Source organism: Dendrobates tinctorius, unplaced genomic scaffold, assembly GCF_039654945.1.
Source record: "Dendrobates tinctorius isolate UK_male_01 unplaced genomic scaffold, ASM3965494v1 ptg000062l, whole genome shotgun sequence".
Taxonomy (NCBI): Eukaryota; Metazoa; Chordata; class Amphibia; order Anura; family Dendrobatidae; genus Dendrobates; species Dendrobates tinctorius.
In genome coordinates, this window is record NW_027361730.1 from 11,106,227 (window position 1) to 11,121,852 (window position 15,626).

Here is a 15,626-nt window from a genome sequence, read left to right on the forward strand (position 1 = left end):
AAAGACAGATATAAATAACCATGGTACCGCTGAAAATATCATCTTGTCCCGCAAAAGTGAGCCACCACACAGCGTCATCAGCGAAAAAATAAAAAAGTTAGAGGTCGCAGAATAAAGCGATGCAAAAATAATTATTTTTTATATAAAATTGTTTTCAGTGCATAAAAGCACCAAAACATAAAAAAGACATAAATGAGGTATCGCTGTAACCGTACTGACCCAAAGAATAAAACCGCTTTATCAATTTTACTGCACACGGAACGGTGTAAACGCACCCCCCAAAAGAAATTCTTGAAATGCTGGTTTTTGTTCATTCTGCGTCTCAAAAATCAGAATAAAAAGCGATCAAAAAATGTCACGTGCCCGAAAATGGTACCAATAAAAACGTCAACTCGTCCCGCAAAAAATAAGACCTCACACACATGACTCGGTGGGTCAAAATATTGAAAAATTATAGCTCTCAAAATGTGGTGATGCAAAAACTATTTTTACAATAAAAAGCATCTTTTAGCGTGCAACAGCTGCCAAATATAAAAACCCACCATAAATAGTAAGTCAAACCCCCCTTTATCACCTCCTTAGTTAGGCAAAAATAATAAAATTTAAAAAAAAAGTATTTATTTCCATTTTCCCATTAGAGTTAGGGGTAGGGCTAGGGTTAGGGTTATGGCTGAGATTAGGGTTAGGGGTGTGTTGGGGTTAGGGTTGGATTTAGAATTGGGGGGTTTCCACTGTTTGGGCACATCAGGTGCTCTCCAAACGCAACATGGCTTCTGATCTCAATTCCAGTCAATTCTGTGTTGAAAAAGTCAAATGGTGCTCTGCCATGTGCCCAAACAGTATTTTACCCCCACATATAGGGTATCAGCCTACTCAGGACAAATTGCAAAACAAATTTTGGGGTCCAATTTCTCCTGTTACCCTTAAGAAAATAAAAATTGGGGGCAAAAATATCATTTTTGTGGAAAAAAAATATGATTTTTTTATTTTCATGCCCGGGCGTTATAAACTTCTGTGAAGCATTTTGGGGTTCAAAGTGCTCACAACACATCTAGATAAGTTCCTTAGGGGGTCTAGTTTCCAAAATGGGGTCACTTGTGGGGGGTTTCCACTGTTTAGGTACATCAGGGGCTCTCCAAAGGCAACATGACACTCGCAGACCATTCCATCAAAGTCTGCATTCCAAAACGTCACTACTTCCCTTCCGAGCCCCGACGTGTCCCCATACAGCAGTTTTCTTCCACATATGGGGTATCAGCGTACTCAGGACAAATTGGACAACAACTTTTGGAGTCCATTTTCTCCTGGTACCCTTGGGAAAATAAAAAAACTGGGGACTAAAAGATCATGTTTGAAGAAAAAATATAATTTTTTTATTTTTACGCCCGGGCGTTATAAACTTCTGTGAAGCCCTTGGGGGTTCAAAGTGCTCACCACACATCTAGATAAGTTACTTGGGGGGTCTAGTTTCCAAAATGGTGTCATTTGTGGGGGGTTTCCACTGTTTAGGCACATCAGGGGCTTTCCAAACGTGGCATGGCGTCCAATCCCAATTCCAGCAAAGAAAGCCAAATGGCGCTGCTTCCCTTCCGAGCTCGGCCATGCCCCCAAATTGTGGTTTACCCCCACATATGGGGTATCAGTGTACTCAGGACAAATTGCACAGTAACTTTTAGGGTCCTGTTACCCTTGGGAAAATAAAAATTGGGGGTGAAAAGATCATTTTTATGGAAAAAATATGATTTTTTAATTGTACGGCTGTATGTTATAAATTTCTGTGAAGCCCTTGTGGGTTCAAAGTTCTCACCACATATCTAGATAAGTTCCTTGGGGGGTCTAGTTTCCAAAATAGGGTCACTTGTGGGGGGTTTCCACTGTTTAGGCACATCAGGGGCTCTCCAAACGTGACATGGCATCCGATCTGAATTCCAGCCAATTTTGCATTGAAAAAGTCAAATGACGCTCCTTCCCTTCTGAGCTCTGCCATGTGCCGAAACAGTCGTTCCCCCTCACATATCAGGTATCAGTGTACTCAGGAGAAATTGCACAATAACTTTTGCAGTCCAATTTCTCCTGTTATCCTTGGTAAAATAAAAAAAATTGAACCTGAAGTACTTTTTTTGTGAAAAAAAGTTAAATGTTCATTTTTTTTAAACATTCAAAAAATTACTGTGAAGCACCTGAAGGGTTAAAAAACTTCTTGAATGTGATTTTGAGCACCTTGAGGGGTGCAGTTTTTAGAAAGGTGTCACTTTTGGGCATTTTCTATCATATAGACCCCTCAAAGTGACTTCAAATGTGATGTGGTCCGTAAAAATAAAATGGTGTTGCAAAAATGAGAAATCGCTGATCAACTTTTAACCCTTATAACTTCCTATCTAAAGAAATTTTGGTTCCAAAATTGTGCTGATGTAAAGTAAACATATGTGAAATGTTACTTATTAAGTTTTTTGTGTGCCATATCTCTGTGATTTAAGGGCATAAAAATTCAAAGTTAGAAAATTGCGAAATTTTCAAACGTTTTGCCAAATTTACGTTTTTTTCACAAATAAACACAAGTTATTTGAATGAAATTTTACTACTAACATGAAGTACAATATGTCATGAGAAGACAATGTCAGAATCAGTGGGATCCATGGAAGCGTTTCAGAGTTATTACCTCATAAAGGGACAGTGGTCAGAATGGTAAAAATTGGCCCGGTCATGAACTTGCAAACCACCCTTGGGGGTTAAGGGGTTAACTATGCATGCATGAAAAAGTACGAACTTGAGCAGTTCATATTCTGGACCAATGAGTCGAAATACAGCAGGGAATCAAGGCCAAATGACTCAACTATTCATAAAAACATAGGAACTAGGGCAGCACATGTTCTAGATCAATGAATCCAAATTTGAAATTTTTGGCTGTAACAGAAAGGACTACAGAGTGGTACAATAATGAATGTCTGCAGGCAGCAGTGAAGCATAGTGAAGGTTCCTTGCAAGTTTTGGGATGTATTTCAGCAAATCGAGTTGGGGATTTGGTCAGGATTAATGGGGGCCTCAATGCTGAGAAATACAGCAGATATTTATCAATCATGCAGTACTATCAGGTAGGCATCTGGCTACAGATTTATCCTGCAGCAAGACAACGACCCCAAATATATAGTCAATTTTATTAAGAACTATTTTCAGCTTAAAGAAAAACAAGGAGTCCTGGAAATAATGATATGGCCCCAACAGAGCCCTGATCTCAATATTATCGAGTCTCTGTAGGATGAAAGGAGGAATTGTGCAAGTCTACATCCACAGAAGTATGTCCGTAAGTTTACATCCACAAAAGATTTGTTATTAGACCGCCAAGATGTTTGGAACAACCTCCTTGCCGAGCTCCTTTAAAAACAGGCTGCAAGTATACCTAGAAGAATTCTGCTTTGATGCCATTTTGAAGGCAAAGGCTGGTGACACTAAATATTGATTTCTGTTTTGTTCAAAGACATTGCATTTATTTAATTGATAAAAATAAACTATTGACACTTCTATTTTTGAAAGCATTCTTACCTCAACTACCTAAAGCTTTTACACAATATGATAAAAAAGTGACTTTATTGCACAAAAGAATAATATATATATATATATCCAACATTAGTGGGTTAATCTAACAAAGGGTTAATGTCACCATTCGATTGTAAGGTGACATTAACCCTTTGTTAGATTAACCCATTCGCCACCGCTACAGGGCAATGGCAAGCCCACGCATTTTTTAACATCGAATTAACCCCTTTAAATAACAACTACAACTCCCAAATTTTGCACACAAACCCTCATCTAATTATTAGTCAGGGACATATAAAAAAACATGAAATGAAATGCTTTACTGAATGTAAACCATGTGTCATTTCATGTCGGGTTGGGGAATGATTTGATAGAAGCCGGCAATTTAATAATTTAATTAGCGGCTATTCTGCTATGAAGAACTCTGTGAAATATAAATATATATATATATATGTTTATCTCAATGACTTGTGTCTATATATATATATATATATGCATTCTATGTGTCTATATCTATTTAAACCCTGTCATAGAGCTCCATTATATGTCCATTTTGCAAGGCGGCGAGAAAATCTCGCCATACGGATTACATACAGATGCAGACATGCGCAAAATACGCAACCACACCTTGCTTACGGATGACATACGGAGTACTATTTAGGGGTAATTCATCCGTATTACGCATGCAAACTACGGACCGTATTTTGCGTCGGTTAGTGTGACCCCGGCCCTAGACCACAATCTGGGGGGGGTGGAGATATGCTGAATAGCCTCCTACCCACTCTTCATCTGTTCACCTAATCCCATCCCTTAATATGTCCAATTAACCCCTAACAGCCACAAATCATGCGGCCAAAGGGACTCGAACATAATATTCAAGCACTCCCAGATGCTCGGATAACCCGAGTATACTCTGATAAGACGTTATCCGAGCACGCTTGCTCATCACTAATAATTTCCATTCAAACTTCAGGACCAGGCATGTTTTCTGTCTCAATTGACAGGCTCCCTGCGAACATTGCACTAGCCCTAATGCTGCACCATAATAGCACTTGTATACAACTAATATTAACTGCTTTAACCCCAAGGGTGATTTGCATGTTAATGACCAGGCCTAATTTTACAATTCTGACCACTGTTCCTTTATGAGGTAATAACTCTGGAACGCTTCCATGGATCCCGGTGACTCTGACAGTTTTCTCGTGACATATTGTACTTCATGATAGTGGTAAAATTTCTTTGATATGACATTTATTTGTGAAAAAAAACAGAAATTTGGAGAAAATTTTGAAAATTTCGCAATTTTCCATCTTTGAATTTTCATGCCCTTAAAACAGAGAAATATGTCACGCAAAATAGTTAATAAATAAAATTTCCCACATGTCTAGTTTACATCAGCACAATTTTGGAACCAAAATTTTTTTTTTTAGTTAGAAAGTTATAAGGGTTAAAAGTTGACCAGCGATTTCTCATTTTTACACCACCATTTTTTTTTTAGGGACCACATCACATTTGAAGTCACTTTGAGGGGTCTATATGATAGAAAATACCCAAAAGTGCTCAAAATCACATTCAAGAAGTTTACTAACCCTTCAAGTGCTTTACAGGAATTTTTGGAATGATTTAAAAAATGAACATTTAGCTTTTTTTCACAAAAAAATTTCCTCAGATCCAATTTGTTTTATTTTACCAAGAGTAACAGGAGAAATTGGACCCCAAAAGTTGCTGTACAATTTGTCCTGAGTACGCTGATACCCCATATATGCAGGTAAACCACTGTTTGGGCGCATGGCAGAGCTCAGAAGGGAAGGAGCCCTGTTTGACTTTTCAATGCAAAATTCACTGGAATTGAGATTGTACACCATGTCGCGTTTGGAGAGCCCCTGATGTGCCTCAACAGTAGAAACGACCCACAAGTGACCCCATTTTGGAAATTAGACCCCATAAGGAACTTATCTAGATGTGTGGTAAGCACTTTGAACCCCCAAGTGCTTCACAGAAGTTTATAATGTAGAGCCGTAAAAATAAAAAATCTTTTTTTTCCACAAAAATGATATTTTCGCCCCCAATTTTTTATTTTCCCAAGGGTAACAGGATAAATTGGACCCCAAAAGTTGTAGTGCAATTTGTCCTGAGTATGCTGATACCCCATATGTGGGGGTAAACCACTGTTTGGGCGCATGGCAGAGCTCGAAAGGGATGGAGCACCATTTGACTTTTTCAATGCAGAATTGGCTGGAATTGAGATCAGACACCATGTCGCATTTGGAGAGCACCTGATGTGCCTAAACAGTGGAAACCCCACAATTCTAACTCCAGCCCTAACCCCAACACACCCCTAACCCTAATCCCAAACCTAACCATAACTCTAACCACAAACCTAACCCTAAAACACCCTAATCCCAGCCCTAACCCTAACTTTAGCCACAACCCTAACCCTAACTTTAGCCCCAACCCTAATGGGAAAATGGAAATAAATACTTTTTTTATTTTATTAATTTCCCTAACTAATGGGGTGATAAAGGGGTGCTTGATTTACTATATATAGTGGGTTTTTATAGTGGATTTTTATGTTTGTAAGCTGTCACACACTAAAAGATGCTTTATATTGCAAAAAAATAGTTTTTGCATCACCATATTTTGAAAGCTATAATTTTTCCATATTTTCGCCCACAGAGTCATGTGAGGTCTTGTTTTTTGCAGGATGAGTTGATGTTTTTATTGGTACCATTTTCAGGCACATGACTTTTTTTTATTCTGATTTTTGGGAGGCAGAATGAACAAAAGCCAGCAATTCATAAATTTCTTTTGGGGGGTACATTTATACCGTTCCACGTGTGGTAAAATTGATAAAGCAGTTTTATTTTTTGGGTCAGTACAATTACAGTGATACCTCATTTATATTTTTTTATGTTTTGGCACTTTTATACAATAAAAACTATTTTATTAAAAAAATTATTTTTGCATCGCTTTATTCTGAGAGCTATAACTTTTTTATTTTTTTGCTGATGATGCTGTATGGCAGCTCATTTTTTGTGGAACAAGATTATGTTTTCAGCGGTACTATGTTTATTTATATCCGTTGTTTTGATCGTGTGTTATTCCACTTTTTGTTCGGCGGTATGATGATAAAGCATTGTTTTTTTGGCTTGTTTTCTTTTTTAATGGTTTTCACTAAAGGGGTTGACTAGTGGGAAAGTTTTATAGGTCGGGTCGTTACAGAGGTGTGGATACCAAATATGTGTACTTTTATTGTTCAAAAATTTTTATTCAAATATTGATTTAATGTTAGAATAAATATTAATTTTTTTATTATTTTTTTTACATATTTTTACAATTATTTAAAAAAAAATTTTTTTATTTAATTCTTAGTTTTACACTTTGTCCCACTATGGGACACTCATTTTGTGCAGGCTGATCGCTTCTATAGCATGCAGAGCTGCATGCTATAGAAGATGTCAGCGCTGCAGCTTCTGTGCACTGGTACCTGACAGACATCCTGACATGTACTGCGCATGACAGGAAGTCTCTCAGGCCTGGAAACCCAGATGTCATCATGACGACATCGGGTCTCCATGGCAGCGATCGGGACCACGTGACATGCTGTGGGGTCTTCGATCCAAAGGCAGAGGGGCTGTCACACTAAGGTCCTGGGTTCGAATCCCACCAAGGACAACATCTGCAAGGAGTTTGTATGTTCTCCCCGTGTTTGCGTGGGTTTCCTCTGGGTACTCTGGTTTCCTCCCACATTCCAAAGACATACTGATAGGGAATTTAGATTGTGAGCCCCATTGGGGACAGTGATGATAAAAGCGCTGCGGAAAGCGCTGCGGAATATGTTAGACCTATATAAAAATAAAGATTATTATTATTATCCCGTCCATGGGAATTAAATTCCAGGGCACATGGATGGGATAGTACGTCATCTGGCAGAAAGGGGTTAAACTAACTGCAACCATCGGAAATGCACATCTTCATTTAGACTACTGTGTTTTTAGTCTTTGTGCTGGGTATATGCACGACAGACCACATAAAGAAAGAACCACATTAAAAAAAGTGCTAGTGCACACGGACGTTTTTCCACATAGACAGAAATCTTAATCCCATGCTGGTACTTTGCTGGTGGGCAGAGTAACTTATATATTGGCTTTAGCAGTTATTTAATTTACTTTTATAGGTTCAAGGAAAACTTTATCAGTGCCACAGTTTGGAGGTATAGCACATGGAATTACCACTCTTCATTCATCAATGCTGAATGGCTACCTTTCACCACAGGTAATATCAATAGCATAATTTATAAATCCATAACAGTTTAGTTCACAGTGATAATTTTCCTATCTAATTAATAAAATGTAGCTTATAGGGGTTGTCCAGTCTAAAACTACAAGTTTGCAGTCCCTCTCTGTGACTGTAGACTTGAGAATTCTCACATCTCGCATACCATGCCTGGAGCGGGTGGTCATGTTGTAAGGAGGTGGCATGTCCCTTTAAATGCACTCTCTTCCCCTTCTGTGTAGCCCCCATGCATCTCATGTAAATATGTGATTTGTTCCTTATCGTAATGTACTGTTGTGATATGCTATGTACCGCCATATGATGCACTGCATATGTCATGTGATTTCTGTGTTTGCCCTGTAACATGAAGCTATGTTGTAATGTTCCCGTATATATAGTGCATGTTTCTTTTTGTAATGTTTGCAATGTTTATCTATGATGCCTTCTTATCCCTGTTAGGGTGGTTTCACATTTGCGTTTAAGGCCGCAGCGTCGACCTGCGCACTGCCGCGGCTAAGCCCCGCCCCTGCCGTGCCTCCGCCAGTAGCTCCGCCTACGGGCGCATGACGCTGCATGCGTCCTGCGTCCCCTATCTTTAGCACTGGGGATGCAGGCCATGCGCAGGTGTGCATTTGGCGGCTCATGCGTCCTTTTGACGCTGCGCCGAGCGCACCAAATTGCAACCTGTTGCGTTTGGCGCTGGTCAGTGCAGTGTCAAAAGGACGCATGCGCCACCAAACGCATACCTGCACACGGCCTGCGTCCCCAGTGCTAAAGATAGGGGACGCATGACGCATGCAGCGTCATGCGCCCGTAGGCGGAGCTACTGGCGGAGGCACGGCAGGGGCGGGGCTTAGCGGCGGCCGTGCGCAGGCCGACGCTGTGGCCTTAAACGCAAATGTGAAACTAGCCTTATGTGGGGAGTTTCCCCTTTAACTACTATTAGTAGGCTCAGGGAAAGGACTAGTTAATGCGGTGGTTGGACCTGCAGCAGCAGTGAGGAAGCTGCAGGATTTCCCTCCAGAACTGCCTGGGACCTCAGATAGGACAGTCGCATGTGGACAAAAGGCATTACCAGGCCTCCAGGATGGGAGGGAACTGCTGCCCTGAATTAAAGGCTGAACACTCAGAGTGAGAATTGCAATACGGGCCTTAAGGGCCTGTCACACTTAGCGATATCGCTAGCAATATCGCTATAACGTCACTGGTTTTTGTGACGTTATAGCAATATTGCTAGCGATATCGCTATGTCTGATACTTACCTCTGACCGCTCCCCCGCTGGTTATAGCTGATCGCACGAGAACGTCCTCCTGAGCCGTTTCTCGTCGTCAGCTTCCTGCTGAGCTTCCTGCTGTGACGACGAGCGACGCGTGGACGCGGGCGGGAGGACGTCAGGATCGCCTCATCTGACTGGTAAGTAGCGACCCCCGACCCCTGCGATGTCGCTGGTGAGATCTGCCTGTGTGGCAGCTCACTAGCGACCACTTAGCGATGCACCAGCGATCCTGACCACGTCATATCGCTGGTCGGGATCGCTGGTGCATCGCTAACTGTGACAGTACCTTTAGGATTGCCAGAAAAGCCCCCACTTCTGTAGGGCTATGCCCGGCGTGTGTAATTCTTCCTAACTTGGACTACAGCAACTGCTGTGGGTGTGGTTGGAGAACGGAACAGGGAAAGAATAGGAAAACCAGTATTGTACTCTTGCCTTTACTCCATTCCACTACTGTTCAATAAAAGTTATTTTCCCCGTTGGAGTACAGCGTGTCCCTGGATCATCCATCGTCTGGACTGCTGAGGCACAAGGAGATGGTAACTGCACCTGGGGCATCCCATATTACTTGTACAAGGGGCCGGGGTGTATATAGACTGTGTTTAGTGGGTGAGCTCGGTCCTGACTACCACCCCTGCGCCCATTGTCCTACACTGTGAACACCAATTTGCATACTCACAGCTACAGTCACTAGACTGTATCCAGTCTTGCTCAATACATTTGAGGTCACACTCTCTCTCCATGGAGTGACTGCAGACTTGTAGTTTTACACTGGACAAATACTTTAAGGATAAACTTTGGGCCTTGGGGACACAGCAATTTTATGTATTATTTTAAGTTCACTTTGCTCTACAAGGTATAACATTTTATTTCTTCAATCGATATAGCCATGTGAGAGCTTGTTGTTCTGTTGAATGAGTCAAATTTGTAAAAGAAACATTTCAGGTACAAAAAAAAAATCATTTGTTTTCTTTCTCTAAATTTCGAGACATAAGTTTTTTGGTTATTTTTCTTCAATGGAACTGTATGCATGTTGTGTTTTTTTGGTGAATAAGTGTTCATTGCCACTATGTGGAGGGACATGCAACTTCTTGACCACTATTATACCAATTTTTCATGTGATCAAAAACAAAAAAATCCTAACTGATCATCAAGGAAGGAGAGCTATAACTGAGAGGTGTAAATGTACTGAGAGAGTTGCAGAGGAAAATACCCAGTGCCCAGTGAGTACCATCCACTTTCACTACAGTAGAAATAGTAAAATAGGGACCAACAGGTCTTCCAGTACACCCAATCCAGCAGATGGACACCCAACCAGGAGTGTTCACATTTAAAGAAATGAGGGCCTTACACCACAGAAGTGGCATCAATTTCACCACAGTAGAAATGGTATAAAAGGGACTGACAGGTCTTTCACTACGCCCAATCCAGCAGATGGACACCCAACCTGGAGTGTTAACATTTCCAAAAATTACTGGCAGACACGACAAAAGTGGCATAAATTTCACCACAGTAGAAATACTATAATAGGGACCGGCAGGTCTTCCACTACGCAGCAGATATTATACAGCAGATGGACACCCAACCTGGAGTTTTTACATTTTAAAAAATGAGGGCCTGACACCACCGAAGTGGAATAACTGTCATGAGAATAGAAATATAATATATAATTGGGACTGACACGTTTTCCACTACAGCTAAGCCAGCATATGTAGACCGACCATGACTGTTCACATTTTCACAAATTTGTGTTAACATAAGCAGCAGCAGGCACAGAAGCCACACTAAAGATATCACAGAGTGCAGTTATATGACATTAATGCATCACACTAAAACATGCAATATCACCTAGTCAGTGTGGGAGGAACGGCCCCTGTCGATTGTCCGGGCCGGAAGCAAGGGAGCCGTCATCTGGGTTCTGGGGGAAACTGTCCCCAGGGGGCAGAATTCGGGGACGGACCGTTGTGACAGACAGATGGGCTGGGGGAGGGACCAGTATAAAGGAGGCAGGGAATTCCCGGGACGATGAGTCAGCAGACCGGGACAGAGGCAGCAGGAGACCATGGGAGTGACTGAAAGCTAGAGCGACTGACCAGTGCCAGGGAAGACGCTCTCAGAGTACTCCAGAGGGACAGTGCCAAGGCGATCATCCCCACTCCAGCCCGCGGTCACTGCGGCCTCAGTTCAACCCGCGGCCGCTGCCGCCTCCCCTCAGCCCGTGGCTGCGGCCTTCCCGCTGTCGCCCGCGGCCGCCGCCGTCTCGCTCCAGCCCGCGGCTGCGGCCTGTTCCCCGCCACCCGCAGCCGCCCTGCTCACCAGTGGCCGCGGCAAGTACAGCGCCATCGGCGGCCACCACTGTCCCGCTCCGGTCCACAGCAGGGGCCGTTAGCTGCGCAGGTGGCCTGTCATTCGCCACCACACATCGCTGCCGCTTGCCAGAGGCTGAGGGCTGCGGCCCACCCGTCCAAGGACTCCACCGGGGCCTGTGGGGCTCCAGAGTCATCAGTGCGCCGGAGTGCGCGAAGACTTCATCAACGCCTCAGCAACTGGGCCCAGCAACTACTACGCCGAAAGACCACCATCCCGAGCGGCGAGGGACATCTGGACAGGTAAGTTGACTGTATAATTAAGGACCCATAGTCGGCCATACCGCGGCCCTATAGTGACCGGCTATTGCCGGAAGTAGTCGTGTTCTACACGTTTGTGTTTGCTTGTATAGAGCCCCTGCGAGGGCAACCCGTGTTACCCCTTTTGGTGATCAGGCCGTGACTGAGGAAAGTTCCCTCTAGTCTTATAAACGTTTTTATAGAAAGCACCAAATTGTCTCGCGACTCGTCACTGCATCCTGCGTACCTGCAAGCACCACATTTGGCCTAGTCGGCAGGATGCAGCCTCCGAGCGCAGACGGTGGTGCGTCTGATCAGAGTGGGGCTGCGGGCGCTGCTGATGACGGGGGTCCCCACTCCAGCATCTCCCTGGGGGCTATGCTAAGTAACTTGCCCCGGTTTTCTGGCTCCGATACCCTGTTGTGGAGCTGGACGGAACGTATGCGGGGCCTTTTCCGCATGCACCCCATGACCCCTGATTTAGAGGCTGAGGTGGCCCTTATGGCGCTAGATGATAGGGAAGCCCGGAAGTCGGTAAGGTTGAGACCCCTGGGGCGTCGCAACACCTTCGCCAGGGTCTTGGAGATCCTGGAAGAGACCCACGGGGATCCAACAGACGTGGGGGAGTTGAGAACCCGGTTGTTCAGTTGGATGCAGGGGGAGGGGGAGACCATCACCCAGTATATGAACGCCCTCCAGGAGCTACACACCGCCATAGAATGGAAGGACGGAATAGGGGTAGGGCCCATCGACATTAACCTGCGTGACCTGCTAGTGACTGGACTCCGGGACCCGCTAATCAAGCAGGCATTGCGGGAACAGGTCCGAATGAACGCACGTTTAGTCAGGCCCGGGTGCAAGATCAAGAACAGGGGATGGCGGCTCCTGTGGGGAAGGCCCGGAGCATGGGGTCTTCCGTAAGCGTTGTCGAAGAACCTCAATGGATTGAGGAAATGAGACAAGAACTGAAGAGTATCCGGGGCAAGCTGGCGGAAGTGAAGAAAAGAATGGAGCCCGCGCCCGGCCGACCTGGCTACAATTCCGGGCCCTGGGGGCCTCGCAATACCCGGGGTGGCGGAGTCTCACCACCCCGGTGTTATGAGTGTGGAGAACTGGGCCACTTCGCACGGGAGTGTCCGTGGCATGGGAAATACCTGTGACATCGGCGGTTATGCCTGCCGATGCCCCTTCTGCTGCAGCGCGCGCTGCAGCGTTTCCTCACCTGCGCGCTCCCGCCCGGTCACGCGCCCGCCGTCCACTCGTCCTCGCGGCGGCTCCTGGCTCCCGCCCCCTGGTTCGCGCTCGCCGCCTCCCGCGCTCTCTCTCCTGTGGTGGGCGGCGCTGAGGGGCGGGCCTGGGTGACGCACTTCCGGGGGTTGCTGTACTTCAGGCGTCCTCGCTGTTAGGAGGACGCCTGATGATTGTGTAGTTTTTCTGCACCCTCTGGCCTCTACAGTTCTCCTGTAGCTCAACCGCTCTCCGCCTGACTCGCCCTGTCGCCCTCTGTCTCGTGTCTCCCTTCCCTTCCAGTCTGCCTGGGCGCTGCCTTCCATCCCCGGTGCCGTCCTCTGTCTCCAGTCCGCCTTGGTCTTTCCACTTGCCTGTCTCCCGTATTGTTTCTTTCCTGCGCCACTGGTCCCTGCTCGTTTTTCGCACCGTTGCCTCTCCTGTCCTTTTGTCCGTGGAGCCGTCCCTCTTGGTTCCGGCTGTCGCGCCTCCGTCCTCTGTGGTCCTGCCCCAAACGATCCCTGTATAGGGGTCGGTCTTCACCTGGCGTGCTCGGCCCAGGGGCTCCGGATCCGCGATCCAGAGGGTCCACTCTCTAACGTAGTTTTCCCCTAAGTATTACAGTATCATCAGGCCATGGACCCCGCCGGTGCCGCGGCTGCCACTCAAAAGGAACTGCTTTTCCTTAGAGAAAATCAGACCCGTATCATGTCGTTCATGAAGTCCATGGACACCCGGCTCTCCGCTCTTCAAACCGCAGACCCAGCACACGCACCTCTCTTAGTCAGTCTCCAGCAGGAGCTCGCACAACAGCGCGATGCTCAGTCTCACATTTTGGGGTATATGGCGTCCGTGGATGATCGGCTGCTTTCTTTGCAGTCCTCTGCGGCCGCTTCCACCCAAGCCCGGGACACCGTCTCTTTTCCTCCCCCCCGTCTCGGTAAACCGCCCAGGTACTGTGGGGACCCAAAATTGTGTAGGGGATTTTTAAATCAGTGCAGATTGCACTTTGATCTGTTGCCCCAACAGTATCCTACGGACCGTGCTAAGGTGGCCTTTATAATCTCCCATCTAGAGGGGGAGGCGTTGGCTTGGGTGAATCCGTTATGGGAGAGGGATGACCCGGTGGTGACCAACATCCAGTGTTTTTTGGAGACATTCCGTAAGGTTTTTGATGAACCTGGACGCCTTGCTTCCTCTACAGAGGCCCTTTTTAACCTCAGCCAGGGGTCCCTTACGGTAGGGCAATACGCCATCCGTTTCCGGACCTTGTCCTCGGAGCTGGGGTGGAATAACGAAGCCCTGGTTGGTGCGTTTTGGAGAGGCCTTTCTGGTAAAATCAAAGACGAGTTGGCCGGGCGTGACCTTCCCACCACCCTGGAAGATCTCATCTCCCTGGTTACTCGTATTGACCTGCGTTTTCAGGAACGCGCCAGAGAGTCAGCCAGGGAGAGGAGGCCCTTTAGGTTATACCAAGCTCCCATTCCGCGCACCGTTGCTCTCCCTAGTAACACTGCCCCTGAGCCTATGCAAGTAGATCGCATCAAGCTGTCTGAACAACGGCGTAAGGAGAGGATGACCAAGGGACTCTGTCTCTATTGTGGAGGGGCCAATCACTTCATACGCACTTGTCCTGAGAGACCGGGAAACGCATCCGCCTAGGCCAGGTAGGAGAGGGCCCCCTAGGTGATCTGACCCCCTCTCTTCCACTTACTGTTTCAGCTCTACTTATTTCAGGTCGGGGGCGTAGCTCTGTGGAGGCGTATGTGGACTCGGGCGCGGCAGGCAACTTCATCCACCAGGAGGAGGTTGACAGACTCCAGATTCCCGTGGTCGTCCTAAGTAACCCTCGAGCAATCACCTCCGTTGATGGCAAACCTCTTCCTGGGCTCATCACCACGGTAACCACTGAAGTAAACCTGCAAATTGGCGCACTTCATTCTGAGAAGATTGCCTTTTATGTCCTGCCTCAATTATCCCACGCCATTCTCTTGGGGCTACCTTGGCTTAGGCGGCATGAGCCAGTTATCGACTGGCGCTCCGGAGAGATCCTGCACTGGGGGCACGCCTGCCATGTAAGCTGTTTACGTACCCTGGTCCGTTCCCATCCTCAGCTCAAGCCCACAGACCTCCCTGGTCTTCCTGTGCCATACCACGCCTATGCTGATGTTTTCTGCAAGAAAGAGGCGGATTCCCTGCCTCCGCACCGGCCTTATGACTGCCCCATCGACCTGATTCCTGGAGCGGTTCCTCCCAGAGGTAGAACATACCCTCTCTCTCCAGCCGAGACCGCTGCCATGACGGAATATATCCACGAAAATCTGTCCAAGGGGTTTATCCGAAAGTCCTCCTCTCCCGCAGGCGCGGGTTTTTTCTTCGTCCGGAAGAAAGATGGATCACTGCGGCCTTGCATTGATTACCGGGGCCTGAACAAAATCACCATCAAAAATCGTTACCCCCCTCCGTTGACTCCGGAGCTTTTTGACTGGCTGAGAGGAGCCCGGATCTTCACGAAGTTAGACCTGCGGGGAGCCTACAATTTGGTCCGAATCCGTGCTGGGGACGAGTGGAAGACGGCCTTCAATACCCGTGACGGGCATTATGAATACCTAGTCATGCCATTCGGCCTTTGCAATGCCCCCGCTGTGTTCCAAGAATTTATCAATGAGGTATTCCGGGATCTACTCTATTCTTGTGTTGTCATCTACCT

The 15,626-nt window shown here is 46.2% G+C and overlaps 1 protein-coding gene across 1 annotated transcript in view; it reads left to right on the forward strand.

Annotated features, from left to right (window-relative positions):
• The window catches only part of PAX4 (paired box 4), a 208,993-nt gene that overhangs the window by 164,726 nt on the left and 28,641 nt on the right, over positions 1-15,626 (forward strand). The window contains 1 exon segment of the mRNA XM_073579176.1: positions 7,712-7,809. Within this exon segment, the coding sequence (XP_073435277.1) occupies positions 7,712-7,809 (98 nt within the window).